The sequence below is a fragment of the Peromyscus eremicus genome, chromosome 1 (genome assembly GCF_949786415.1).
Source record: "Peromyscus eremicus chromosome 1, PerEre_H2_v1, whole genome shotgun sequence".
Taxonomy (NCBI): domain Eukaryota; kingdom Metazoa; phylum Chordata; class Mammalia; order Rodentia; family Cricetidae; genus Peromyscus; species Peromyscus eremicus.
In genome coordinates, this window is record NC_081416.1 from 15,651,068 (window position 1) to 15,678,331 (window position 27,264).

The 27,264-nt window shown below is 46.1% G+C and overlaps 1 protein-coding gene across 1 annotated transcript in view; it reads left to right on the forward strand.

Annotated features, from left to right (window-relative positions):
* Positions 1 to 27,264, forward strand: part of Arl3 (ADP ribosylation factor like GTPase 3) — a 54,040-nt gene that overhangs the window by 21,501 nt on the left and 5,275 nt on the right. Inside the window, exons 3-5 of the mRNA XM_059256971.1 lie at positions 190 to 306; positions 19,489 to 19,539; positions 22,053 to 22,238. Coding sequence (XP_059112954.1) covers positions 190 to 306; positions 19,489 to 19,539; positions 22,053 to 22,238 — 354 coding nt within the window. The remainder of the gene's footprint in view (positions 1 to 189; positions 307 to 19,488; positions 19,540 to 22,052; positions 22,239 to 27,264) is intronic.

Genomic DNA, 27,264 nt, shown 5'->3' on the forward strand with positions numbered 1-27,264 from the left:
CTTAGTGAGACCCTGTTTCAAAAACCCCAAAAATAAAAATAAAGTAAAAGTATCTGGCAGTATAGCTTAGTGGTGCATCCTGTGTGTTGTATGCCTGAAGCCCAGGCTCTCTCCCCAGTTTTTGTGAGCTATTAAATGTAACTGCAAGAATTAATTGGTCTTTTTGTGTCCCACCCCCGTCTGTTTCAGGGTTTTAACATCAAAAGTGTACAGTCACAAGGGTTTAAACTGAATGTATGGGACATTGGCGGACAGAGGAAAATCAGGCCATACTGGAGGAGCTATTTTGAAAATACGGATATTCTTGTAAGTAATCCTGATGTGCCCATCAGTAATTCCATTGCTAACAGTGATCCAGTGAGCAAGGCCAGCAGAGGGCTGAAGCTTGTGAAAAAATATCTTTGTACAAGATGTTTGGCTGTCACTCAGTGACAGTGTTGTGCCCATACGCACCTTGGCAAAATGTTTATTAATCACCACAATGTTATGAATAGCAAAGTAAGAAAGAAGATCTTGAACTAGCTCTGTCACCCCAAAATAGTCAAAAATTACCTATGTCCAGAAGAGAGTGATACAGTCTAGGGGTCTTGATCAGGTTCATTTTTCTGTCAGTAAAAGAATTAAAAGGCGCCGGGTGGTGGTGGTGCACACCTTTAATCCCAGCACTCAGGAGTCAGAGCCAGGTGGATCTCTGAGTTCGAGGCCAGCCTGGTCTACAGAGAGAGAGAGAGTTCCAGGACAGCCAGGACTGTTACACAGACAAACCCTGTCTAGAAAGAAAAAGAAAAAGAAATAGCAAAGACAAAGGCTCCGGGATGGGGCCTGCCCTGCAAAAGCAGCAAGAAGGCTGATGTGGTTGGAGCAAAGGAGCAAAGAAGCAGAAGAGGAAGTCAGGGAGGTAACAGGTCAGAATGTAGAGGACCTCTATTGGTGAAATTATTAAGGCCACTCCACGTAGTTAAAAGGAGATTTATTTAATGGCGTAACTTACAAATTAAGGGATAGGTAGGTCGCGGGGTCTGGGGAAGGTGTATCGCAGTCCAGCGGTGTTCTCTGGAGCTCTGCTTGGCCCACCTCCACTGTCCAAGGTCCCGGAACAGAGAGAGAGCACCGCCCATCCAGATCTCGGGTCTTCAGGCGCCTCCCTTGGCCCCGCCTTGTAGGCGTGACAGTTGCTGAAGTCTCAATGGGGGTTGCAACTTCCAGATCAAAGCTGGAATGGCTACCCACTACAACCTCACAGTGTTTGAAGGGCTGGCCTTTCACTCTGAAGTGGGAGCTTGTGACCTACCATCACCACTGCAGCCACGGTGGAAGACTTGGGGCAAAGGCAGAAGCAGGGGACTGTCATGCAGAATGCACAGATTGGTGTTTGGAAGGGGGGGGGCCGGGACCACAATGGCATGGGACCGCGACACTGCCCAGGTTCTCCCTGGGATGGACAGGACTTGCTGATGGGTCGGAGATAAGGGATGAGGAGAGAGAAGCTGAGGAGAACCAACTCCACTGGTTTTGTTTGGGTGATTTTTGTTTTGTGACAGGGTCTCGTGTGGCCCAGGCTGGCCTCAGACTCACTATGTAGCTGAGAATGACCTTGAACTCCTGATCTTCCTCATTCCAGTACCCTCATTATTGTGATTGCAGATGTGTGCCGTGGTACCCAGTTGGTGTTCTGGGGTTCTCTTTCTCTCTGTGTAATGTAGGCTGGCCTGGAACTCACAGAAGTCATCCTGCTTTAGTTTCCCGAATGTTAGGATTGCAGAAGTAGTTGTCACGTGTGGCACCTCAGTGGTTTGGGGTGAGAGGGACTGCCGTGTCCTGAGAAGGTTGAAAGTGTGCCTGAACAGCAGTGGATAAAGAAAGGAACGTGGTTCGGGACCTGTTGGACTTGAGGGGCTTCCACTGACAGGGAGACTTCAAACAGGCAGCTGGCTGCCTGAGACGGATGTCACGTGAGAGTTCCAAACTAGAAGTAACTTGAGACTCACCAGAATGAGCGCTCTAACTAAGGCCTTGAAATCAGGTGAGGCCCCAAAAGCTGTGACCTGGAGGGAAAGTCAGGACTGAGTTCTGGGGCACCCTGACATTTGGAGGTGAGATGATGTGCGAGCTCTCCGCTGCTGTAGCGAGCACACCACTGCCACATCAGCTGAGGAAAGGTTTCCTCTGGCCACGGCTGGCATGTCAGTCCGTGGCTCTTGCTGTAGACCTGTAGCAGAGTGGCGCTTTGGCAGGCAGGGCATTACAGAGGGAGCTGGTCTCCGAGTGAGGAGGAGGCTAGGGTCTCACAGTCACCCTTGAGGTCCTGCTCTGGTGACCTAAAACCCTCCCCAGAGGCCTGAACTCTCCGAAGGTCAGCACCCTCGGCCCCCACATGCTAAGACCGCAGCTGCGCCCCACCGTGCTGGCTGTCACCTTCTCCTTGCTCCCTCGCCTTCGTGTTCACCTCACAGCTGAGATCATCCCTGACCATTCTGTACTTTTCGGCCACTGTGCCTTTAGGTGCTCTCATTTTCATTTGTCCTTGCTTTTTTTTTTTTTTTTTTTTTTTTTTTTCTTTTCTTTTTTTTTTTTTAATTTATTTATTTATTATGTATACAGTGTTCTGCCTGCACGTATGCCTGCAGGCCAGAAGAGGGCACCAGATCTCATTACAGATGGTTATGAGCCACCATGTGGTTGCTGGGAATTGAACTCAGGACCTTTGGAAGAGCAGCCAGTGCTCTTAACCTCTGAGCCATCTCTCCAGCCCTTTTTTCTTTTTTAAGTGCTAAAGATTTATCCAGCCCAGGGTCTTACACCTGCTCGGTAGCAAGCATCCCGCCCCTGAGCTACATCTCTGGTCTTACTTCATTCCTGTTTTCATTTGTTTAGTGCCTGTTCCTCTCACCAGAGAAGTCCCATGAGAACAAGGACTTTAGCATTTTTAATTTCTATTATTGTGTATGCATGTGCATGTGTGTATGTGTGGTGTATGTGTGCAGATACTTAGGCACATGTGGAGATCAGAGGACAACCTTGTATAGTCAGTTCTCTCCTTCCCTTGTATGTGGCCTCCGGGATCAAATTCAGGTCCTCGGTCTCGCCTGGCTGTCAGGCACCTTCACCTGCTGATCCCTCTCAGACAACCTGCTTCTTTTCTTCAAACTGTGTGTCATCGTGCCTGGAAAAGTGCCTCGGAGAACAAAAAGGAAGCTGTTGTAGATGTTTTCTGACATGAGGTAGAATGTGGAGTTACGTGACCTCTAAATTCCCTCCCAGATTCAAGGCTGTCATTCTTTTTTTTTTTTTTTTTTTTTTTTGGTTTTTCGAAACAGGGTTTCTCTGTGTAGCTTTGGAGCCTGTCCTGGAACTCACTCTGTAGCCCAGGCTGGCCTCGAACTCACAGAGATCTGCCTGGCTCTGCCTCCCGAGTGCTGGGATTAAAGGCATGCACCACCACTGCCTGGCCTCACTGTCATTCTTAAATTGAGAAGGTAAGATTATGCTACCATCAGCAAACATGCTGTGGCCTGAGATGGCATGGCATCCTGCAAGCACATCCTATTTACGGCCCTGAAGTGGGTTCCAGTCTATTCTTCATGCCGGGTTAAAGGTTGAAGTAGATGAGAAGACAGATGAGGAAGGGGCTGCCGTCCATACACTCATCTTTAAACCGATTATTCCATGTAAATAAGACAGGATCACATGTATCCCAGGCTGGCCTTCATCCACCTGTGTACTGAGGATGATCTTGAACTCCTGATCATCCTGCCTCCATCTCCCAAATGATGGGATTGCAGGTCTGTATTACACCCAGCTTTATGAAGTGCTGGAGATGAGCATATGGGTGTCTTAGTTAGGGTTTCTGCTGCTGTAATCAAAAGCAGCTTGGGGAGGAAAGGGTTTATTTTCGCTTACACTTGCAGCCCCCAGTCCAACACTGATGGAGTCAGGGCAGGAACCAGTGTGGAAGCCGTGGAGGAGGATGCTTACTGACGTGTTCTTCCTGGCATGCTCAGTCTGTTCTCTATACCATCCAGGACCACCAGCTTGGATGGTCCTGTCCACAGTGGACTGACCCTTCCACATCAATCATCCGTCAAGACAATGCCCCGTAGGCTTGCCCACAGGACAGTCTGTTTAGAGGCATTTTTTCAAGTGCCTTTTTTCCCAAATGACTCTAGCTTGTGTCAAGGTGACATAAAACTAGCTAACACACTAGACAAGCATTGTACAAATGGAATTACAGTTTTTTAGTTTAATTTTTTTAGATTTACACGGAGCTCAATAACAAAATAGTATAATGAAACCCAAAATATAAAACTCAGCCAAGCAGTGGTGACACACGCCTTTAATCCCAGCACTTGGGAGACAGAGGCAGGTGGATCTCTGAGTTCCAAGCCAGCCTGGTCTACAAAGCAAGTTCTAGGACAGCCAAGACTGTTACACAGAAAAGCCATGTCTCAAAAAACCAAAAAAAAAAAAAAAAAAAAAATGACATTCAACTCAGCTTATTCTGTTCAGTTTGGACTTTTTTTTTTTAAGATATATTTATTTATTATACATAGTATTCTGCCTGCATGTATTCGTATAGGCCAGAAGAGGGCACCAGATCTCATTGTAGAGAGTTGTGAGCCATCATGTGGTTGCTGGGAATTGAACTCAGGACCTCATGAGGAGCAGCCAGTGCTCTTAACCTCTGAACCATCTCCAGCCCCGGTTTGGACAATCTTGTTTCACTGTACTTTTAGATATTTTAAGACAAATCTCAGGCATTGTGGGGTTTTTTTTGTTGTTGTTGTTGTTGTTGTTTTTCACAAATACTTGAAATATGTGAAAAAAAGTATAAACGGGCGGGAGGGGGTGTTTGTTGTTTTTGATCTCAAAATTAAAAACAAAGTATGACTTAGCATCCAAAATATGGAACACTTAGATATAAAACTTGGGCATAAGTCTTTGTGTGGAGCCAGGTGTGGTGGCACACCCTTTAATCCCAGTGCTGCGAGGTATTTGATTACATTGTGTGGATGTGATGTCACTGCAGTTGGTTTAATAAGAAGCTAAACGGCCAATAGTTAGGCAGGAGGTTTAGGTGGGACTTCCAGAGAGAGAGAGCTCTGGGAAAAAGAAAGGAGGAGTCGCCAGGCAGAGGCAGAGGAAGCAGGACATGCAGGAGGAGAGGTAAAAGCCACAAGTCACGACGTGGCAACACATAGATTAACAGAAATGAGTTAATTTAAGTTATAAGAGCTAGTTAGGCCGGGAAGTGGTGGTGCATGCCTTTAATCCCAGCGCTCGGGAGGCAGAGGCAGGCAGATCTCTGAGTTCAAGGCCAGCCTGGGATACAGAGTGAGTTCCAGGACAGACTCCAAAGCTACACAGAGAAACCCTGTCTCGAAAAAACAAACAAAAAAGAGCTAGTTGGAAACAAGCCTAACCTAAGGCCAAGCTTTCATAATTAATAAGAAGTCTCCATGTTGTTAGTTGAAGATGGCTGGTGAGACAGAGAAAGACTCCTTACACATGACTCCCAATGTGGGTCCACATAAGGCCTGAGCACTTAGGAGGCAAAGACAGGTGAACCTCTGTGAGCTTGAGGCCAGCCTGGTCTACATAGTGAGTTCAGGATAGCCAGGGCTACGTAATAGAGAGACCTTGTCTCAGAAAACCAAAAAAGAAAAAAAAAAAGAAAAAAAAGATTTTGTCTACAGCTATAGCATAATCCAGACAGCACATGGAAAGAATATAAGAATTGGTCAGTGGTGTGAATAGAAGACACAAAACCAGACACCCCCACACATCCCCACCCCCCAGCCCACCCCCAAACATAACCAAGTATGCTCACTAAGAGAATGAGACAGTTCGGAGGAGGAAGGGTATTTAGTGCGCGTGGTGCTGGGCCAGGGGAACATCCACACACCAAAACACAGAACCATCTAGACACAGACCTTACCCCTTTCATAAAAAACTCAAAATCTAATCCTTTTTTTTTTTTGGAGGAGTATGTTGAGATAGCGTCTCACTATAGAGACCAGGCTAGCTTTGAACTCACAGAGATCCACCTGCCTCTGCCTCCTGTCTGTGAAAGAAAGAAAGAAGCTGGGCTTTGCAAGCATTTAAGCCTTCTGTTTTATGAATGGTTCTAGTAAGAGAATGGAGACACCAGTGAGAGGTAGGCAGCCCACGGCAGCCCAAGTACAGATACCACCAACGTCCAACTTGGTGAACCAGTGAGTTTTACTGGGGTCACTACAGGAGTATGAATTGGGGGTTACTTCCAGGAGCAGAAATGATTGTGTCACCAAAGTCACCCCAGCATGGTGACAGCTCACGAAAGCTGAGAGTGTACAGTATGTGGAGCACACTGCTCAGCCTGCAGGCAGCCCAACAGGTTGGAGAGTGTTCTTGATGATTTGTGGGGTCTCAGGGACTTCCCTGGCCAGGACTCACCGGAGGAAACCCACCCTTGGCACTGAGGCTTTCATTCAATAACCTTATGGCCTCTGGGAGTATCCTTTTCCACCCAGGTAGGGTTTTTTTTTCTTTCCTTTTAACTAACTGAGTTAGTTAGCAGGGTTAAGTAGGTAGGAGTGGCATCACCGCACCTGGTTGTCTCTCTCCAGTGGCTTTCCAAATCTGCAAACACTCAGAGGCTAGCATTACGTCATCTATGCTATAGAAAAAACCTTTTCCAGAGGATGGGCAGGGCAACATCCCGAACCACACAACAAATAGTGGGTCACAAAGATAACCTAGGGAAGGGCTCTGAAAGTCAGCTGTCACCCAGAAGTTCACAACTAGGAAGATACTAAGTCAAACATAATCAGCTCTGATACATCGTTTGTATTAGTTGCTTCCTCCACAGATCGAGGTTGGATACAAAGCACAAATGGGAGGTAATTAGCTCCCGATAGTTCGAAGTCATTCTCTCTGAGCCATTTCCATATCCTGGAGCTCTTCCAGGGAGCCTCCCTACATTTCTCCACACCTAATGAACTCAGGAGCCTGACTTAATCTGCTCAGACCTACTCATGGCCAAGGGTGAACATGGCCCTGCTGTCTCCTGCTGCACCTGATGACTCTGGATCAGAGTGGCCCTGGGTCTGCACTGTAGCTCTTGACCCCTCATTTACCATACCTAACTGTTAGGAGAATTCCTGGCTGGATGAATCATCTCTGTCCTTAGGATGACCTTTGGCTGGAGGGAAATGCACCCTCCCTTCTTCCTCTGGGGGTATTAGCCACCCCGGGACAGGCTTGATTGTCTTTACCTGTGTTGTATCCCGGAGGTCTGCCGTGAGCCGCTCCTGCACACTTCGTCCTTCGGAACTTCCACACAGATCCTGCCACATCTGTCTGAGTAACCCAGACAGACCTCTTTCATGGCTTTGTCTTTTTATTTTTTTTATTTATTTTTTTTTTTTAAGAATTATTTTTTTATTATGTATACAGTGTTCTGTCTGCATGTATGTCTACAGGCCAGAAGAGGGCACAAGATCTCATCACAGATGGTTGTGAGCCACCATGTGGTTGCTGGGAATTGAACTCAGGACCTCTGGAAGAGCAGTCAGTGCTCTTAACCTCTGAGCCATCTCTCCAGCCCCGGCTTTGTCTTTTTAAATGTTTCTCTAGGCTGTTCTCTCACCTTCCAGACTCTCATTATGTGTTGTCATTTAGATCTGTCAACGCCTTTTATTTATAAAAATCTTGGCCAGGTGTAGTGGTGCACTTTAATCTCAGCACTTGGGAGGCTGAGGCAGGAGGATCTCTGAATTTGAGGACAAGGACAGCCAGGGCTACACAGAGAAATCCTGTCCTCCCCCCCAAAAAAAAAATCTTGCCCCACCAAAGGGCTCAGCAAAGCTACTAAAGGGCCACACTAGCCTCGGGGTCCCTGCCAGACCAACCTTTTCTATAACTTCTCTGTTAAAGTTCTATCTGGCCCAGTGAACTGGGGTTCTTCTTATTCCTAGTTCCCTCAATAGCATCAGCCCTCCCCTATGGTTGTCTAGCCGTGCTATTTGTGGGGACCTCAGACAGAGACAACCAAGTGTTCCTGGTGGCTTTCATAAGCCACCTTCCCTCACACTGTCTCCGTTCTGCAGCCTGTGCCCTAAGGAACGGGAAGTTTACCTCACTTGAGTTTCCTGACTGATCCCATCCACTCCCATGTCCCACGGCCTCACAGGCATGCTGAGACAGACTCTTTCGTTGCTTGTTTAAACCTCCCTAATTCCAGCAGTTCAAGTGCTGAGCATTTCCTGATTACCCTAGTTTCTTGTACCAAACCATTGTGAGCCCCCCCCAACACGCTGGATCACAAATCAATCGATCTCTCTCTCTCTCTCTCTCTCTCTCTCTCTCTCTCTCTCTCTCTCTCAGATTGGCCCCTTGGGGTATCTTTTATTGCTTTTATATTGGATTTTGTTTTGGTTTTCACCCTCTGAATCTTTCCGTGGGTTCTGAGTTCTTGGGTCCCTGGAAGGGCTTTTGAGCATGGATTTAACTTGCATTCTCTTTCCCTTGCAGCCCCCAACCTTAAGAAGTGGCAGCAACACCTCCATCTCATCCTCTTACTAATCCACTTGCCACACCAGAGGCCAGCACGCAGGATGCTAGCCTCATCTCCCTCCCTTGTTGCACCTTCCTCCTTTACACAAACAAGTTCCGGCTTGACTGCCATCTCGGCCCTGATGCACTTCTAACTGCACACCACCGTGACCGAGCAGCCTCGGCTGCTGCCCGTAGACAGACTCGACCCTTGTGCATTAATCTCCAGGACTGTAACATTTCCTCTAAACCTGTAACTGTTTTTAGGGCAGCTCTGTATTCACCTGGTATTCATCAAGCAGGCATGCCACCCGCACCACACAGAGAAAGACTGCCATCCTGGGATTCCTCCCCCACACACTCCTAATCCTGATGGCTCAGCCTTAGTTACACGTCTCACTAACCAGAGCAAGAACCATGTAACTGCTGTTGTAGCACAAAGACACGCTAGCACACACCCTACGGGAAACGACAACTGTATTGGAATTTCCTCCACAAATGCCCCCACTCAGGCCTCTCAGTCTTGGTTGCATATCTTGCTGCACACAGTCAGGACCGGGTACTCCTCCCCAACTCGTGTTTGGTTCTTTCGTGTCCCTGTTCAGGTGCCAATTATGTTGTGTGACGAAACTTTTCCTGGAGAGATACAACACACACATCTACTCACTCCAGATAGGCAGCCCATGACAGACCAAAGTACAGATACCACCAAAGTCAGATCAATGAGTTGTATTGAAGTTACTTACAGGAATATGGGTGTGGGGTTACTTGAAAGGATCAGTATTGGCTCAGGACTCTCCAAGACCAAGTTCTCAGCACAAAGGAGATTTCTTTTTCCCCAGAGGGACAGAGGGCAGGAATAAGAGACAAAGACAGGCCAGGTGGTGATGGCACACGCCTTTAATCCCAGCACTCAGGAGGCAGAGCCAGGCAGATCTCTGTGAGTTCGAGGCCAGCCTGGGCTACCAAGTGAGTTCCAGGAAAGGTACAAAACTACACAGAGAAACCCTGTCTCAAAAAACCAAAGAGAGAGAGAGAGAGAGAGAGAGAGAGAGAGAGAGAGAGAGAGAGAGAGAGAGAGAGACAGGAGACAGAGGATGAGGGAGAAGGGATGTTTGTCCTGGAGGGACAAAGGACTGCCTTTGGATAGAGGAGACATGGCCCACAGGCAAATGATAGTTTATAAAGGTAAAGAGGAAACCCCATGTTAGGATGAGGTGTTTAATTTTAATTAGATATGTTAATTAGGTGAGTCAGAGAGAGCTTTTGATTGCTGGACTTCAATGCTTTGATAGCTGGACCTTGGTAGTAGCCTCAGGAGGAGGAAGTGGCCAAATAAGGGAACAGACCTTGGTGGCTAGCTTTAGGGATGTGATCTTACAGTTTTTAGCAAGGCAGAGGGAATGAGGAGAAGGGTAAGGCCCCCAGAGCCATGTTTTCCAGGCCTGGGCTGGCCAGAGTCCCTACATTACTTACAGGAGCAGAAATGACTCAAAATCAGCTGGCTTCTGCTTCTCACAGGCAGCTGTTCTGGTCACAGAGTCTTCTGAAACCTTGGCTAAGAGTCCTCTTTGCAGCTCAGCTCCTCTCCTCGATGGGGGACCCTTGGCTTTTGCTTGCTATGGCAGGGACAGACCTAGTGAATCTGGTCAGTTTCAGGGACTTCCTGCCACTCTTTTGAGTTGTTTACCTTCCTACTGAAGGAGCTTCCCTGCAGAATGGAATGTTTCAAACTTGAAGGAGCCTGTTACACATCAGCAGCCTAGCTGGTATAGACACATGCCACCAAGCCACACAACCTGAGTTCACTCTTTGGGATCCCTGGGCGGTAGGAGAAGAAAATCAATTCCTACAGGCTGTCCTCTGTCCACACGTGCACTGTGGCACTAGCTTGCATTCACATACACACAAAAATTAAAAAGTAGGGGAGAATGAGAAAACACACTGTGGATTGGGAGATCTTTATAAAACACATCTGATAAAAAAAAAAAGCTTATGTCTAAAATATACAAAGAACTCAGGTTGATAATAAGAAAACAACCTGATAATTTACCTGTTTATCAATGTGTGTCCCCCAATCTCTGCCTGCCAGGGAGGAGTGCTGGGGTTATAGGTGTTTATCAGTGTGTGTGTCCCCCCATCTCTGCCACTGGGGTTATAGGTGTTTATCAGTGTGTGTCCCCCTTCTCTGCCACTGGGGTTATAGGTGTTTATCAGTGTGTGTCCCCATCTCTGCCACTGGGGTTATAGATGTTTATCAGTGTGTGTCCCCATCTCTGCCACTGGGGTTATAGGTGTTTATCAGTGTGTGTGTCCCCCCCATCTCTGCCACTGGGTTATAGGTGTTTATCAGTGTGTGTCCCCCATCTCTGCCGCTGGGGTTATAGGTGTTTATCAGTGTGTGCCCCCCCCCATCTCTGCCACTGGGATTATAGATGTTTATCAGTGTGTGCCCATCTCTGCCACTGGGGTTATAGGTGTTTATCAGTGTGTGTCCCCATCTCTGCCACTGGGGTTATAGATGCTCCACTACATCCACCTCATCCATGTGTTTCATGGATGAAAGTCAGATGTCAGCTTGTGAGTTCTTAAATGGACAAAAGAGCAATGAGGCATAATGGTTTGTGCCTGTAACCCCCAAATTTCTGGGCGGCTGAGGCAGAAGAGAATACCACAGCAAGTTTGAAGCCAACCTAGACAAATAAAACTGTCTCAAAACCATAAACTAATTAAATAAACAAATAGGTAAAAAGGATCTGAGTAACCAGCTCAGTAGAAAAAACAGAAAGATGATGGATAAACATTTGAAAATAACTGACCTTGTGTCCTTAGGGAATTGTGAAGTACAGTAGCGGAGAGATGTGACTGCCACCTACTAGAATGGCTAAAATCCGAAACCTGGACCCGGGACAGATGCTGGTGGCGCTTGTAGCTGTGGAAACACATTCACTGCTGGAGGGTGCAGAGCAGCCCCTCTGGAAGGCCGTTGGTAGTTTCATTTAGAGCCGAACAGCCTCACAGATACAGCACAACAACCACGTATCCAAATTCATTGAGAACGTGTACCCTGCCCTAAGCCCTGTACGCAAATGTTTGTAGCAGTGTTACTCCCGATTGTCAAAAACTAAAAGCACTCAAGATGTCCTTTAATAGGTGAATGGATAGCAAACTATAATCCGTCATTTTGAGGGTATTATTCAGTGATAAAGAGATGGTTCAGCAGGAAAGGCACTTGCTTGCCAAGCTTGACCACCCATGGTCCTCATGAGGCTCCACACGGTAGAAGGAGAGAATCGGTCCCACAAGTTGTCCTGTGACCTGCATAGACACTCGGTAGCACATGCAGAATTTCACATACACAAAATGTAAAAATAAAACCCACCAAGCTACTTGTGGTAGTGTAAACTTTGGAGCTAGGGGGATCAGAAGTTCAAGGCCAGCCTCAACTATATGAGACCCTGCCTCAGAAAAAAAAGGGGGAGGGGGCAAGCTAGCCATGGTGGCACACACCTTTAGTTCCAGCACTTGGGAGGCAGAGGCAGGAGTTCTCTTGAGTTCAAGGCCAGCCTGGTCTATAGAGCAGGTTCCAGGACAGCCAGGGCTACACAGAGAAACCCTGTCTCAAAACAAACAAACAAAAAACTCTGGATGTGATCCCAGTACTCTGGGAGGTAAACAGCCCTCCGTGAGTTCAAGACCGGATCAAGTTCCAGGCCAGCCAGAGCTATAGTGAGACACTGTCTTTAAACAAATGAACTAGCCAGGCGTGGTGGCATACTACTTTGATCCCAGCACTTAGGAGGCTGAGGAGGATCTCTCTGAGGTCCAGGACAGCCAGGGCTGTTAGACAGAAAAACCCTGTCTCAAAAAATCAAAATAATAATAAATAAAGTAAACTGGAAAAAAAGGTAAAGCTGCTTTAGATGAAGTGCCCGGAGAAGAGCAGTACATAAGAACATTAATGCTTGACGCTCCAGAAGGCCTCAGAGCTTCTGGTCTGCACATAAGCTCTACCCTCCTGAAGGTGGACTGCAGCATGGTTGGGCCCTGGATCTCACATTCTCAGTAGCTGTGAGTGCCCAGGAATAGCAACCCCTAGCAAGCATGAGATAATATTAGTACTAGTACGAGATAATATTTAGGGTTGAGAGTCAACCTCATTATTGTCCAGCGCCATTTGAGATTAAGCAGGTTTTGGAAAAGCAGCTGAACCATGTTCCTCTCCCCTCCCTCTCCCCCTCCCCTGGGGTTCAAGTCTACAGCCTTGAGACTCAGCTCTGCTTGCCTGCCTGTTTCATAGCAGCCCTGAGCAGGTTGATGGATTCTGTGTTTGTCTGGGTTTAATAATCTTCCATTGTTAGTTGAAAAAGACCTATTACGCTGGACGCCATACTGCTGCAGGAGCAGGACTGAGGCTTGACATATTTCGTTGCCTGGTTAAATCTTTTCAATTCTCTCTGGAGTGCCGTGGTAAAATCTAGCTTTGGAGCAGAGGTAGACAGATTGATCCAGCCTGCATCCTGTTTTGTGTAGCCTGTGAGCTAGAATGGTTTTTATATTTTGAAGAGGTTGAAAAAAAAATCAAAAGGAAAATACTGTTTTGTGGCACCTGAGAATGATGTGAGATTTAAATCCCAGCGTCCGTAATGCAGTTCTGTCGGATCCCAGCCGCCAGCATTTGTTCCTGGGGTTCCCACAGCTGCTTTCTCGATGCAGCAGCCTGGCTTCGTGATTGTGACAGAGACTGCATGGGCCACAAAACTCTGATGCTCACAGAAGTTGCCTCCCTCACTTTAGAACATGAAGTTGGAAGGTCAGGGTTACTCTCCAGAACAGTGATGCTGAGAACATCTGACTTCTGCTGAGGAATTTAGGGAAACAACTAAAAGAGGAAAACTGAAATAAGATGGAAAGAAGGAGCTAGAGTGGTCCTCCAGCTCTCTCTGGTAACCAGGTGTGGTAGTGCACCCCGGGAGGCAGAGGCAGATGTGTGGTCCGTAGAAACCCAGGCCAGCCGGGGTTCTGGAGTGAGACCTTGTCTCAGAGAAGAGGGAGAAGGACAGACAGACGGACAAAGGACCTCCAGAGCAATGGATGTCAAATGTTTTAAAATAGCTCTTCCCTACTTCCATATTGGTGCTCCTGGAGGACAGAGGCACCAGGACTGAGAACCCTGAGTTACAGATATCTGATCTCTCAGTTTCATTGTCCTCTTAGACCTCAGCTGTGAGGACAGCCACCTGCCTCCCTTGTCACCTCTTCCTGCCTGCCCTCTGGTGGGGAAGTACCAGAAGCAATAAAATGGTCAAAAGGTGGCGGCAGGAGGGAGAAGACCCTCCTCCGGTTCTCAAAGACAGCTTCCAGAAACAAACAGATCGGAGCACCTGAGACTTGGTGCCTCAGCTGCCTCCTGGGTGCTGGGGATCATAACCTTGCTGTAGACAAGGGTTCATGGCTTGCTGTTGGAAGGTCTCTGTCATTTTCAATCAGAAGCACACGTACTTAACTTTCTCTGATACTTCTGACTAGAGACCAGAAAAAAATATTAATCATCAGTTTGTTCTGAATTAAAGCAAAAAAATATTTTTTTTAAAGTAAGCAAGAAAAAGAACTGTTGCATACTACATGGAATGTACCCATGGCTACACGGGAACGTACCCATGGCTACATGGAACTTACCCATGACTACACGGAACTTACCCATGACTACACGGGAACTTACCCATGACTACACAGGAACTTATGACTACACGGGAATGTACCCATGACTACACGGAACTTACCCATGACTACACGGGAACGTACCCATGACTACACAGAACTTACCCATGACTACATGGGAACATACCCGTGACTACACAGAACTTACCCATGACTACATGGGAACGTACCCGTGGCTACACGGGAACTTACCCATGACTACATGGGAACATACCCATGACTACACGGGAACTTACTCATGACTACACGGGACATACCGTGGCACAGAACAAACAGACAAAAGAGCTCCGGGAGGAAGCCGACCCTACCTGGAGAGGGGAGAGCAGGAAGCTCACTCGGGAGGGTCTTGGAGGCCAGTTAACCCCATTTTTTTTTTTCCAGTGACTCTTTTTTTTTTTTTTTTTTCCCAGTGACTCTTAAGTGTAGTAATTACTTTCTAGACTTGATCCTAGGTGTTTTGTGTTGGTTTTTGGTTTTTGATTTGTTTTTGTAGCAGTGTTCAAATTGTATGCAGACAAAAGCTAAGTAGGAGAAAGAACTGGGGTGTGGTTAGAGCCGTCCTTTGGAACCTGGTATGGAAAACACGAGGTGAAACTTCATGTCCAGTAAGAACGGCTAACACTTGGTCGGTGGAAACTGTTCTCTGGACTCCTGGTGTTTGGACGGTCGGCTCTTTAAAACCTCTCCACTGCGCACTGGCCTGTCTCGACCATCTGCTTTTGCTTTCCTTTACGTTTATTTGTTGGGTACACGCTTGCCATGGCGCGCCTGTGGGGTCCCTTTTCTCCCTCATCAAGGGGAACTCCAGCTCCACCATGCAGGTTCCTCCGTTTCCTCCTTATCACGGAACGGCCTCCTCTCCTCTCTTCCCACCGTGTTACTCACCCCTCGGCCCCCACACACCTTCCTTACTTTGTCACCTGTGTTCTGTGCAGTGGCCTGCACACATCCTTCGGGCTGCTGCCTGCCTGACTCCAGAGCGTCCTCCCAGCAATCAGCTGGCTTTCCTTCCCTCCTTCCTGTCCTGAACTGTGGCTTCAGTCGTGATTGTCCTAATTAAACTGTAGACGTGCAGATAATTCTAATAGAATCACATTTAGGCTCTTCCCACCACATTCATTCTTTCTAAATCTGTATTTACAGTATCCATGAGCCCCAGGCTGGAGAGGTGGCCCCAGGGTTAAGAGCATATATTATTCTTCCTGAAGGACCTGAGTTCAATTCCCAGTACCCACGTCAGCAGACTCACCAACTGCCTGTAACTCCAGCTACAGGGGATATTACACCTATGGCCTCCTCAGGCACCCACACACATAGCCTACAGACATATATATGTACATGATTAAAATTTTTTTAATTTAAAAAGATGCCTGGTGGAACCTAGTATTGCACACTTTTAATCCCAGCACTCAAGAGGCAGAGGCAGGCGGATCTCTGTGAGTTTGAGGCCAGCCTGGGCTACAAAGTGAGTTCCAGGGAAGCTAGGACTATGTAGAGAGACCCTGTCTCAAAAACAAAACAACAAAGCCTGAGCCCCCAACATACATAACTAAATAAATTTAAATTTATTTAATTTAAAAATAAATGAGCAAAAGTAACGTGAGCCACATGTGCTTTGCCTGGTGAGTTATTGTCACATCAGGTGTAGAATGTCGGTGACACGGGCACCATCTACTGATCATTCACTAGCACTGAGTCTGATGGCCAAAAGAAGATTGAAATCCCATCCCACCACCCCCACACACACACACCCTATGGTTCTCCAAGTGGAAACTCAGGCCGTTCTTGAGAGACAATGTAAACTTGGATTCTGCTGTAATAGTGAGTGCTAGAGACTAAGGGGAAGAACTTTATGCAAAGAAATGATCGTTTCCTTTTCCAAAAGAGAACAGGCTTTCGGTGAGTCAACAACAATGCTATGTGCATGGCAGAATCCAATGTTGTAATTTAAATTATGGGATGGAGAGGTTGGTTTCCATTTTTAACTAATGTGCTTTTTTAAAGAGAGCCTTCCATTACACTATTAGCTCAATAATAATAATGTTAAGTTCTTTTTTTTTTTTTTTTTTTTGAGACAAAACAAAGTCTTACATAATTAGGCTGTCCTCAAACTTAATACTTACTGTGTATGTAGCTCAGGCCGGCCTCAAAGTCTTAATCCTCCTGCCTCAGCCTCCCAAATGGTGAGATTGCAGGTGTGTTATCACCAGCCTCACCAAGTAGCAGCGTTAATTTTTTTTAATAGTTCAAATTTTTCTTTTCTTTTTTTTTATTTTTTATTTTTAAAAATTTATTTATTTATTTTTCTATTATCAGCTTGATACGGTATGTATTCTTATCTTAATAGTGAAATGTTTCATTGAGGCTTGCTCAGTAATTGAGTAAAACCAAAACTTATTATAAGCCACAGTCGTCCTAGGGTCCCCCATGATATATATATATATATAGCCTCCATGGTTCTGTGGGTTGCAGTCTGATTGTTCTTTACTTTATATCTAGAATCCACTTATGAGTGAGTACATACCATGTTTGTCCTTCTGGGTTTGGGTTACCTCACTCAGGATGATTTTTTCTAGTTCCATCCATTTGCCTGCAAATTTCATGCTTTCATTGTTTTTCTCTGCTGAGTAGTACTCCATTGTGTATATGTACCACATTTCCTTAATCCATTCTTCAGTTGACGGGCATCTAGGTTGTTTCCAGGTTTTGGCTATTACAAATAGTGCTGCTATGAACATAGTTGAGCATGTATCTTTGTTGTATGAATCAGCGTTCCTTGGGTATATGCCCAAGAGTGGGTCTTGAGGTAGATCGATTCCTAATTTTCTGAGAAACAGCCATACTGGTTTCCACAGTGGTTGTACAAGTTTGCACTCCCACCAACAGTGGAGGAGTGTTCCCTTTGCTCCACATCCTCTCCAACATTGACTGTCATTAGTGTTTTTGATCATAGCCATGCAGCGTTAATTTTTTAAAGAATTTTAAAAATATGCCCAGTGGTGGTGGCACATGCCTTTAATCCCAGTACTCAGGAGGCAGAGGCAGATGGATCTCTGAGTTCAAGGCCAGCCTGGTCTACAAAGTGAGTTCTGGGACAGCCAGGACTGTTACATAGAGAAACCCTGTCTAGGGGGTGAGGGAAGGTGCTAGAGAGATGACTGAGTGGTTAAGAGTACTTACCGCTCTTGCAGAGGATCTAATTCATTTTCCAGCACCTACATGGTGGCTCATAGCCATCTTTAACTCCAATCCTAGGAGATCCACCACCTTCTTCTGGCCTCTGTGGATATTAGGAGTACATGTGATACACAGACATGCATGCAGACAAAACACCCACCCACACATATAAATAAAATGTTTTAAAAGTACATAATTTTATTTCTGATTTTCTTTTTAAATTTGCATATGAAGAATTAAGAAAGAACTTCTCTTCAAGACAGGGTCTCACTACAGAGTGAGTTTGAAATTAGCCTAGACTAGCCTCTTTCTCATAGCAATCCTCCTGCCTCAGCCTCTCAAGTGCTGAGATTACAAACATGTGCCACCACCCCTGGCTGGGTAGAGCCTTCTGTAGGGAATTTAAATAGCTGATGTGTTTAGAAGCTATAGCTGTGGGTGATTTTCATTCCCTTCTCAACTTTATTTCCCTTATTGTTATGCAAAGTTACTTATGTAGTAACTAAAACTCATGGGCAGAGGGGGAAGCTTCACATTTATAACTTACAATGAGTCTCAAATTTTCTTTCTGCTGGGGATGTAACTGAGGCCTAGCATTCATGTGAGGTAATGTGTTCAATCCCCAGGACCCCATAAAACACACCTGTACCCAGCAAGTCAGGCAGAATCAAAATTTCAGGGTCATCCTTCAAGGCCACCGTGGACTATATGAGACCCTGTCTCAAAACAAACAAAAACATCTTCTAGTGTAGCTTACCCATCTATTTCTAGTCTTCAGTCTTGACGTCCCAGCAGCCTGGGAAGGTCATGAAAGAGATGGGAGGAAACTGTCTCTTGTCTCACCCCAAAGTCAGCATAGAATTAATGTTAGTACTTTTAGAGAAATGAGGTCCCAGGAGTATAGGATTGCAGATGCCTCCAAACACTGTCGCCTTTAGTCCCTCCCATCTGTCCTGTTCTGAGGACATGGGGCAGCACAGAAGCGTATCGGAGAGCAGCTATGGAGTTCATTTTTGGGTGTGCTTGAGTTTGAATCCCGGCTTTGTCACATACTGGGTGTAACTTGGGCGCCGTTTGTAGCTGAAGTTTTCCTGGTCCTGCCTGGCCCATGGTCAGGACAAATCTCTCTCACTAGCGTCCCCCAAGGAAACACACAGAGACTTATATTACTTATAAACTGTGTGGCTGTGACAGGCTTCTTGCTATCTGTTCTTTTATCTTAAATTAACCCATTTTTATTCATCTATACCTTGTCATGTGGCTCGTGGCTTACATGTAGCTTACATCTTGCTACTCATTGTGGTGGCTGGCAGCGTCTCCCTGTCTCAGCCTTCCACCTCCCAGAATTTTCCTCTCTCCTTATCCCGCCTACACTATACTTCCTGCCTGGCTACTGACCAATCAGCATTTTATTTATCAATCAATCAGAGCAACACATTCACAGCATCCCCAGCAGGTTATTGTTTAGACTTTATGTTTCTTTATGTGCCACGTAGGAGAATAGTGCGTCTGTCCTGGGGATTGAACACGTGGAGCTCTAGGAAGAACTAGTGGACTAGGAAGCCTTACTCACTAGTGAAAGACCAGAGCCCCACAGAGTGCAGGGATTTTACCCTCCTTGGCCTGGAGTTTCCCTGGATGTGTTTTCTCAGCATCCTTGGTTAGTTAGTTAATTAAGTAATTAATTCACTTATTTTGCTTCCCTAGATGAACTGAGAATCACCCGTCCGTTTCCATATGATGGGTTAATCCGAACTCTCTGAGGACCTTCTGTTCCTTTTGTAAAACTTGCCTCTTCTCTGGGCGGGAGAGATGGCTCAGAGGTTAAAAACACTTGGCTGCTCTTCCAGAGGTCCTGAGTTCAATTCCCACAACCACATGGTGGCTCACAACCATCTATAATGAGATCTGGTGCCCTCTTCTGGCAGGCAGGGATACATGCAAGCAGAATACTATATACATAATAAATAAATAGATCTTAAAAACAAAAAAAACACAAAATTTGCCCCTTCTCTTTCTATGTCTGTTTGTTGAAGTAATTCTTGTCTTCCTTTGCAGATATATGTAATTGACAGCGCAGACAGAAAAAGATTTGAAGAGACGGGTCAGGTAAATGATTGTTATGTCAAACTCTTTCCCAAACACCGGGTATTCATGACTCTACCTAAAGTGTGTGTGAGGAAAGGGGGGACTTCTTGTTACAGTTCAAGGAAGAGGCTCATTCTGGCGAGCAGGCAAAAATATTAGCTGTCCAGAGAGATCAGTTTCAAGTCTTTTTTTTTTTGTTTGTTTGTTTGTTTGTTTGTTTTTTTGAGACAGGGTTTCTCTGTGTAGCTTTGTGCCTTTCCTGGAACTCGCTTTGGAGACCAGGCTGGCCTCGAACTCACAGAGATCCGCCTGGCTCTGCCTCCCGAGTGCTGGGATTAAAGGTGTGCGCCACCACCGCCCGGCCAGTTTCAAGTCTTTTACACTATCTTTTGATGAAAGCTTTTAGCTTAATCGAACTTAATATATAAGATATAAGTAGATGGGGCTGGAGAGATGCTCATAGGTCAAGAGCACTGGCTGCTCTTCCAGAGGTCCTGAGTTCAATCCCCAGCAACCACATGGTGGCTCACAACCATCTATAGTGGGATCTGATGCCCTCTTCTGGTGCACAGGCATATATGCAGACATAACATTGTATACATAATAAATAAATAAATCTTTTATAGATATATATTATATATATGCAAATGGAACTTCGTACCACACCAAAAAAAAGTCCTTCTGATTTTTTTTCCCAGACCTTGTAGAAATGAACTCACGAACACTACAATTAGCTTTTCTATTCACACTTTCTTTGTTTGTTTGTTTCGAGACAGGGTTTCTCTGTGTAACCACTCTGGCAGTCCTGGAACTCACTCTGTAGACCAGGCTGGCCTCAAACTCACAGAGATCCACCTGCCTCTGTCTCTGCTTCCCGAGTGCTGGGACTAAAGGTGTGCAGGTGTGCGCCACCACCGTCGGTATTGACACTTTTCAATACTTAATTGACCGAGAGTAACTTTGGCAAATTGAGGAGGATGAGAAGAAACATATAAGTCAGAACTAAGCTACTCATTTTCAAGCCAGGAGACAAGGTCAACCTTGAACTCAAGCACAGCTTCAGCTGCAGGCCACATGTCAACATGGTTAGGTGGTGTGATTTGTGTACAGAGTCATACGCAGAGCAGTGCTGGGCATGGACCATTGAGGTCAGAGTGAGGTCACCAGCAGGAGCAGCAAGGGGGAAGGGAATCCCCAGAGAGGCGTGCTTGGATCTTAGTGCAGAAATTCTGGCCTGTTTCCAAAGGCGGAAGTTCCCATGTTTCTGTTCCTTTTGCTTGGCAAGCGGGTTGAGGAGTCTGCAGACTCCTGGAGACAGCGCAGCTCCCTTCCACACCCAGTGGTTTCTGGGTCCTCTCTGCCTGAGCCTGTGCTGCACTGGAGCTTGGGCCAGGGCTGTCCTCGGAGTTAGCTGCCTCTTGAGCTGTCTAGTTCCTTTTTCTTTTTGGTTTTGGTTTTGGAGACAGGGTCTCATTAGGTAGCCCTGGCTGTCCTGGAACTCCCTCTGTAGACCAGGCTGGCCTCAAACTCACAGAGATCCACCTGCCTCTGCCTCCCGAGTGCTGGGATCAAAGGCATATGTCACCATACCTGCAGCTTTCTGGGTTTATTTTGAAAGCTGAATGTTTAAAGTAGTGGTGGCGCACGCCTTTAATCCCAGCACTCGGGAGGCAGAGCCAGGCGGATCTCTGTGAGTTCGAGGCCAGCCTGGGCTACCAAGTGAGTTCCAGGAAAGGCGCAAAGCTACACAGAGAAACCCTGTCTCGAAAAACCTAAATAAATAAATAAATAAAGTAGCTAAAATGTGAGTTTAGAGGGAGTGAGGCGGAGCCTGTCCTTTTGGTAAGTGTATCTACTCATTTGAAATTACTGCAGACAGAATTAGCATACACTGTAGCGGTCAGCCTGTGACCTGGAGGGCCAGTGAAGGTCTAGTCCCTTCCAGTTCTTTCAGGATGAGAGTTTGATGCTGTTGATGCATGAGTGCATGCTTTGGAGATAGGGATTAATAGACACAATTATCTCTAATTGTCATTTTCATTTCTATGCATGCTTGCGCCTACACACATGCACTGAGTTATTTGTAGGGTGTGGGTCCAGCCCAGTGAGGGACACCTGCTTAGCATGTGTAAGGTTCTTTGTTCAATCCCCAGCACCAGAGGAAAAATGACAAGGATATTTGCAGGTGGTAAGCTTGAATAAGTCTAAGATCTCCAACCGTTGTCTACCTTCTTCCTTAATCAGTGGCTCTCGGGTGTTTCTCAGTGTGACCTATGAGTCGCTTACAACAGAATCACCTGGGGGTCCGTTAATAGTGCTTCCTGGACACTGGCTCTGGCTTTGTGCAGTCAGCACCCCTAGTTGGAGCCCAGAAGTTTGCTAGGGAATCTCACACAGTCACAGCCTGAGGGGCTCTGCCTTGGAAGTTGCTGCTGATCAGCTTAACTGCTTAATGTGTTGTCATTCCAAGTGTGTGGCTTAAATGTCATAGTTCTCAAACTTCTGTCCTCTTTCCTTCCCCAAAAATGGTCCAGGAACTAACGGAATTACTGGAGGAAGAAAAGCTGAGCTGTGTGCCCGTGCTCATCTTTGCTAACAAGCAGGACCTACTCACGGCAGCCCCCGCCTCCGAGATCGCAGAAGGGCTGAATCTACACACCATCCGGGACCGAGTCTGGCAGATCCAGTCCTGCTCAGCTCTCACAGGCGAGGGCGTCCAGGTGAGACCTTGGCAAGGTTCCGTTCCCATCAACATGGCAGCTCACCAAGGCAGCCTTCCTTGCTGGTAGGGTTGATCTAGACCAGTGGTTCTCAACCTCTGGGGCACAGCCCCCTTTGGGGTTGAACGACCCTTTCATAGGGGTTCCCTAAGACCATCAGAAAACAGATATTTACATTACGATTCATAACAGTAGCAAGATTACAGTTATAAAGTAGCAACAAAGTATTTTATGGTTGGGGGTCACAACATAAGGAACTGTATTAAAGGGTCAAATCATTAGGAAGAGTGATAACTACTGCTCTAGATAGAAAAAGATTTGAAGCAAATGGCCTTTGATTGGCAGATGAACCATTCTAGAAAGTGAAGGGCACAGAAGGAGGTTGCTTCTTTGCTGCTAGAAACCAACCAGATACCATGAAGTGTTCCAAGGAAGGAGTAACCCTGCACCTTCAGTATATTCTCCCTGCTTGGAGGAGGGCTGGAGAGATGACCTGGAGTTATTCTAACTCTGGAATTGTTTGACGATTGTCTTGGCATTCTATGTTACATCTAATATTATGGACACTAAAAGCCTGTGATCCCACGGTGATTGCGTCATCACGGTACAGGGGCTGGTTGGCCTCGAAAGACCTCTCCCCTGCTCCCGGGCTGGGTGTCTGTTTCCAGCTACTGGTGTTGATTTCCCACTGGGAGGCTTCTGTGGACACAAAGTCCTGTGCTTTATACTGAGGAACTGTACACCAGGAGATTGAACAGCCCCTTTTTAATATTAATTTAGGGCAGAACACAGCCCTGCCCCCGTCATCCAAGAGACTGTATTCTTAAGAAAAGTCTCACACTTCCAACTCAGGTACATTCTGCCAAGCATCATCATCAGCTCAGTGACACTCCATAGCCAGCCCTTTAAGATGACCCAGAATCCTCCACATTCCTCTTTTCAAGTGTCCTGTATATCTGCCAGGACGTGCAACCGTACTGTGAGGACTGGTCCATACTGCTAGGACATAGCTTCCCGCCTTGCCACGTGGTACGTCGATAATGGCATGACAGTTTGCTTTTCTCCCAACTTGGCTTATTGGTTGCAGACCTGAGGTTTGATTCCTGACCTTTGCCCACGGCCCCTTTCCATTCGCTTTTCCCATCTGATGTCCCCTCACCTCAGACGTTTAACACCGATTTGTCTTTAGATGGTCTGATAGCATTTATCCCAAGCAAAGAACCACATCCTAGAATTGTGTTAGTCCTAATATGTTTGCTACATGGTTTTTGTTTTGCTTTTGCTTTTATAACAAAAATAGCTGGGGCTAGAGAGATGGCTCAGAGGTTAAGAGCACTGGCTGTTCTTCCAGAGGTCCTGAGTTCAATTCCCAGCAACCACATGGTGGCTCACAACCATCTATAGTAAGTTCTGGTACCCTCTTCTGGCCTACAAGGACACATGCAGGCAGAACACCGTATACATAATAAATAATTAAATTTAAATAAATAAATAAAAAGAAAAAATACACAGAGAAAGTGGGCACAACAGTACAAGCCTGCAATCCCAGTTCCTAGGGGTAAAGGAGGAGCAGGGGTTCAAAGCCATCCTCAGCCAGCCTGGACTGTGTGAGATTGTCTCAAAAGTAAGTAAAAAATTATTTTCTCGATCCTAAGTCCTGCTCTATAAAGGGACTAACTACCGTTCTTCTAGATTCTTCCTTATGAAATTGCTCCCACATCGGTGATTATTTATGTATATGAGCTTGTCTATCAGGCCTTTGATTTAACTCCATTTTTTTTTTTTTTTTTTGGTTTTTCGAGACAGGGTTTCTCTGTGTAGCTTTGCGCCTTTCCTGGAACTCACTTGGTAGTCCAGGCTGGCCTCGAACTCACAGAGATCCGCCTGGCTCTGCCTCCCAAGTGCTGGGATTAAAGGCGTGCGCCACCACCGCCCGGCCTAACTCCATTTTTTAGGGTAATTTACAACTTAGTCCAAGTGCGCTATGACATGGAATGTTGGTAATAGGTAAATGCTGGTAGTTTTATTTAACCTTGTCTGATTACAACCCTCTTTAAAAATGGAGTGATCTAACCCCACACGTGCCCTTCTGTCTGTGCACAGGTCATTTGGTGAGACACAGGTCAAGTGATGGCAGCTTGCTTTCTTGTTGGTTTTCCATCACAGAGGATGGAACCCAGGTCGCTATGAGTAGCAGGCAAGCACTCTACCTACCGAGCTACAGCCCCAGGCCAGGAGAGGCTTTCCCGTGTTAGAAAACATTCCAGCATGTGGACTCTGCCTTCTACATGGCTCAGAACACAGGTGTTAGAAGGCCAAGGGCATCCTGGTGTTGGGAGCTGTAAAGATGGCTGAAGAGGAGGCAGGTTGTATGTCACACTCCTCAGAATGTGGGCTTGTGGTCCTGTGACCTCTCTCTTGGCCGTGAGTGGAGAAAGCATGAAAAAACAAAGCCTAAATTCACAGTGAGGCTCTTTCTTCAGCCTGCTTTGGGTTATGGGTAGTGCTCTAGAGTCACTTCTGAGCACAGTGGCCTTGAAGTCAAGGGCACCATAGGAACCGGAGGGCAGCCAGGGAGCTCCTGGCTGGGTAATCAACACAGGTTCACAGCGCCCCCTGCAGGCCCCTTCCCTTCCGTTCCCCTCCCTCTCCTTTCATCCAAGCCGGAAATCAAACCCAGGGCAGTGAACATGATAGGCAAGTGCTCTACCAATGAGCTCCATCCCCAGCCTCCTTTGTAGAACCCTTGGGCCAAGACAGCAAGCTACAAGGCAGTTAGACAGTGTGGGTGGGAGTAGCAAGGGACATCTGTAAATAATAAGCCAGTTTGAATAAAGTGAGATTACAGTAATTTGATTATTATTTAAAAAAAATAAAAGTGCTTCTTTAATCAGGGACCTGCAGGAGCCATGGGCACAGGAAGTAACATCAAAAGAGATCCAGGGTCAGCAAGATGGCTCAGTGGATAAAGCTGATTGCCACCTCACCTGATGGATGACCTGGGTTTGATCCCCAGGACCACAGGGCAGGAGGAGAGAACTGACTCTCAAAAAGTTGTCCACTGACTTACCCACAACAGATAAATCAATTCATTAATCAAAATGAAACCATATGAATGAGAGAGAGCGAGATCCAGCAAAGAACTGAGAGCAAAGAAAATGATTTTGTATGGAGGACAAATAGTTTGAAGGTCACTTAATTAGTTTGTAGATAGTACCAGGGTGTATAGAATTGGATAGTTAAGACTGGGATTTCAAGGTTAATGAGATTAGATTATGGTTAATAGAATGATATAAATTTAGAGAATTTAACCATTATTTGAAATGGGTTATTTAATAAAAATGTTAATTAAGAAGGGAACCTACTGTCTATTGTCCTTCCATGGTAACCTTTGGGGACCAGAGAAAGGTCATGGAACCTTCTGTGGAAGTGCTTTTCACCATCAGGCGGCCATTGACCATGTTCCTCCCTCAGGTGATGCTGCTGACCTACACTTCTGTCCACTCAGCCAGTTTCTTGGTTTTTTACCTTTAAAAGAATCACCTCAGATAATTCCTTCCAGGTTGTATGACTAAAGTACAGGCCTTTCATGGCTCTTAATTAAGGCCTAAAATATCCCTAAAAATGAAGAACTCTGCTAGGAAAATGATTGTGACCCAGGTATTTGGGGTTCACTTTCAGGTAGGAATTCAGTTTGGTAATGATTAAAGCTCCCCAAACCCCAGCTTTGTTCTCCTCTTCCTGCCGCACCTCCCCAGAAACTGCCCAGCTGGCTGCGCTATAACATCTGTACCACCTCTTCAACACCCAGAGAGAAAGCAGGAAGGTCTGAAAAGGGCAAAGGGGGGAGGTCCAGGATTTGTTTGTAACTGTGGGGCTGAAAGCATCCGCCATCTATCCTGTGCGTGTATACAGGTGTTTAATCAAAGCATACCTGGTAGCCTACAGGAAGGTTCAGCACACTCACCTCTAAACCTGATAACACAACTTCAATCCCTGGAATGTACACGGTATAAGGAGAGAAGCAACTCGGGTGGGTCTTCTCTGTGCTCCATACACATGCCATGCCTCGTCTGGCCACCTGCACTACACACATACACACATACACACATACACACAGTGTCTGAAGGAATAAATGAATGAGGGGCTGGAGAGATGGCTCAGCAGTTAAGAGCACTGACTGCTCTTCCAGAGGACCCAGGTTCAATTCCCAGCACCCACATGGCAGTTCATAACAGTCTGTAACTCCAAAACCTGACACCCTCACACAGATATTCATGTAGGCAAAACACCAGTGCATATTAAATAAAAATAAATAAATAAATTATTTTTAAGAAAGAAAGGAAGGAAGAAAGGAAGGAAGGAAGGAAGAAAGGAAGGAAGAAAGAAAGAGGCTGGAAAGATGGCTTAGCGGTTAAGGGCACTGACTGCTCTCCCAAAGGACCCGGGTTCAGATCCCAGCACCCACATGGCAGCTAACACTGTCTGTAACTCCAAGATCTCACACCTTCACACAGACATACCTGCAGACAAAACACCAATACACATAAAATAAAAGTAAATAAATTCTTTAAAAAAAAAAAAAAAGAAAGAAAAGAAAAGCCTGGGGGTGGTGGCACACACCTTTAATCCCAGCACTCGGGAGGCAGAGCCAGGCAGATCTCTGTGAGTTCAAGGCCAGCCTGGTCTACAGAGTGAGTTCCCAGAAAGGCCCCAAAACTACACAGAGAAACCCTGTCTCAAAAAAAGAAGAAGAAGGAGAAGAAGAGAGATTAAAAATGAATGAATGAGGGGCTGGAGAGATGGCTCAGAGGTTAAGAGCACTGACTGCTCTTCCAAAGGTCCTGAGTTCAATTCCCAGCAACCACATGGTGGCTCACAACCATCTGTGATGAGATCTGGTACCCTCTTCTGGCCTGCAGGGATACGTGCAGACAGAACACTGTATACATAATAAATAAATAAACCTTTAAAAAAAATGAATGAATGAATGAATGAAAAGTAAAACATTTTAAACAAAAAGCAG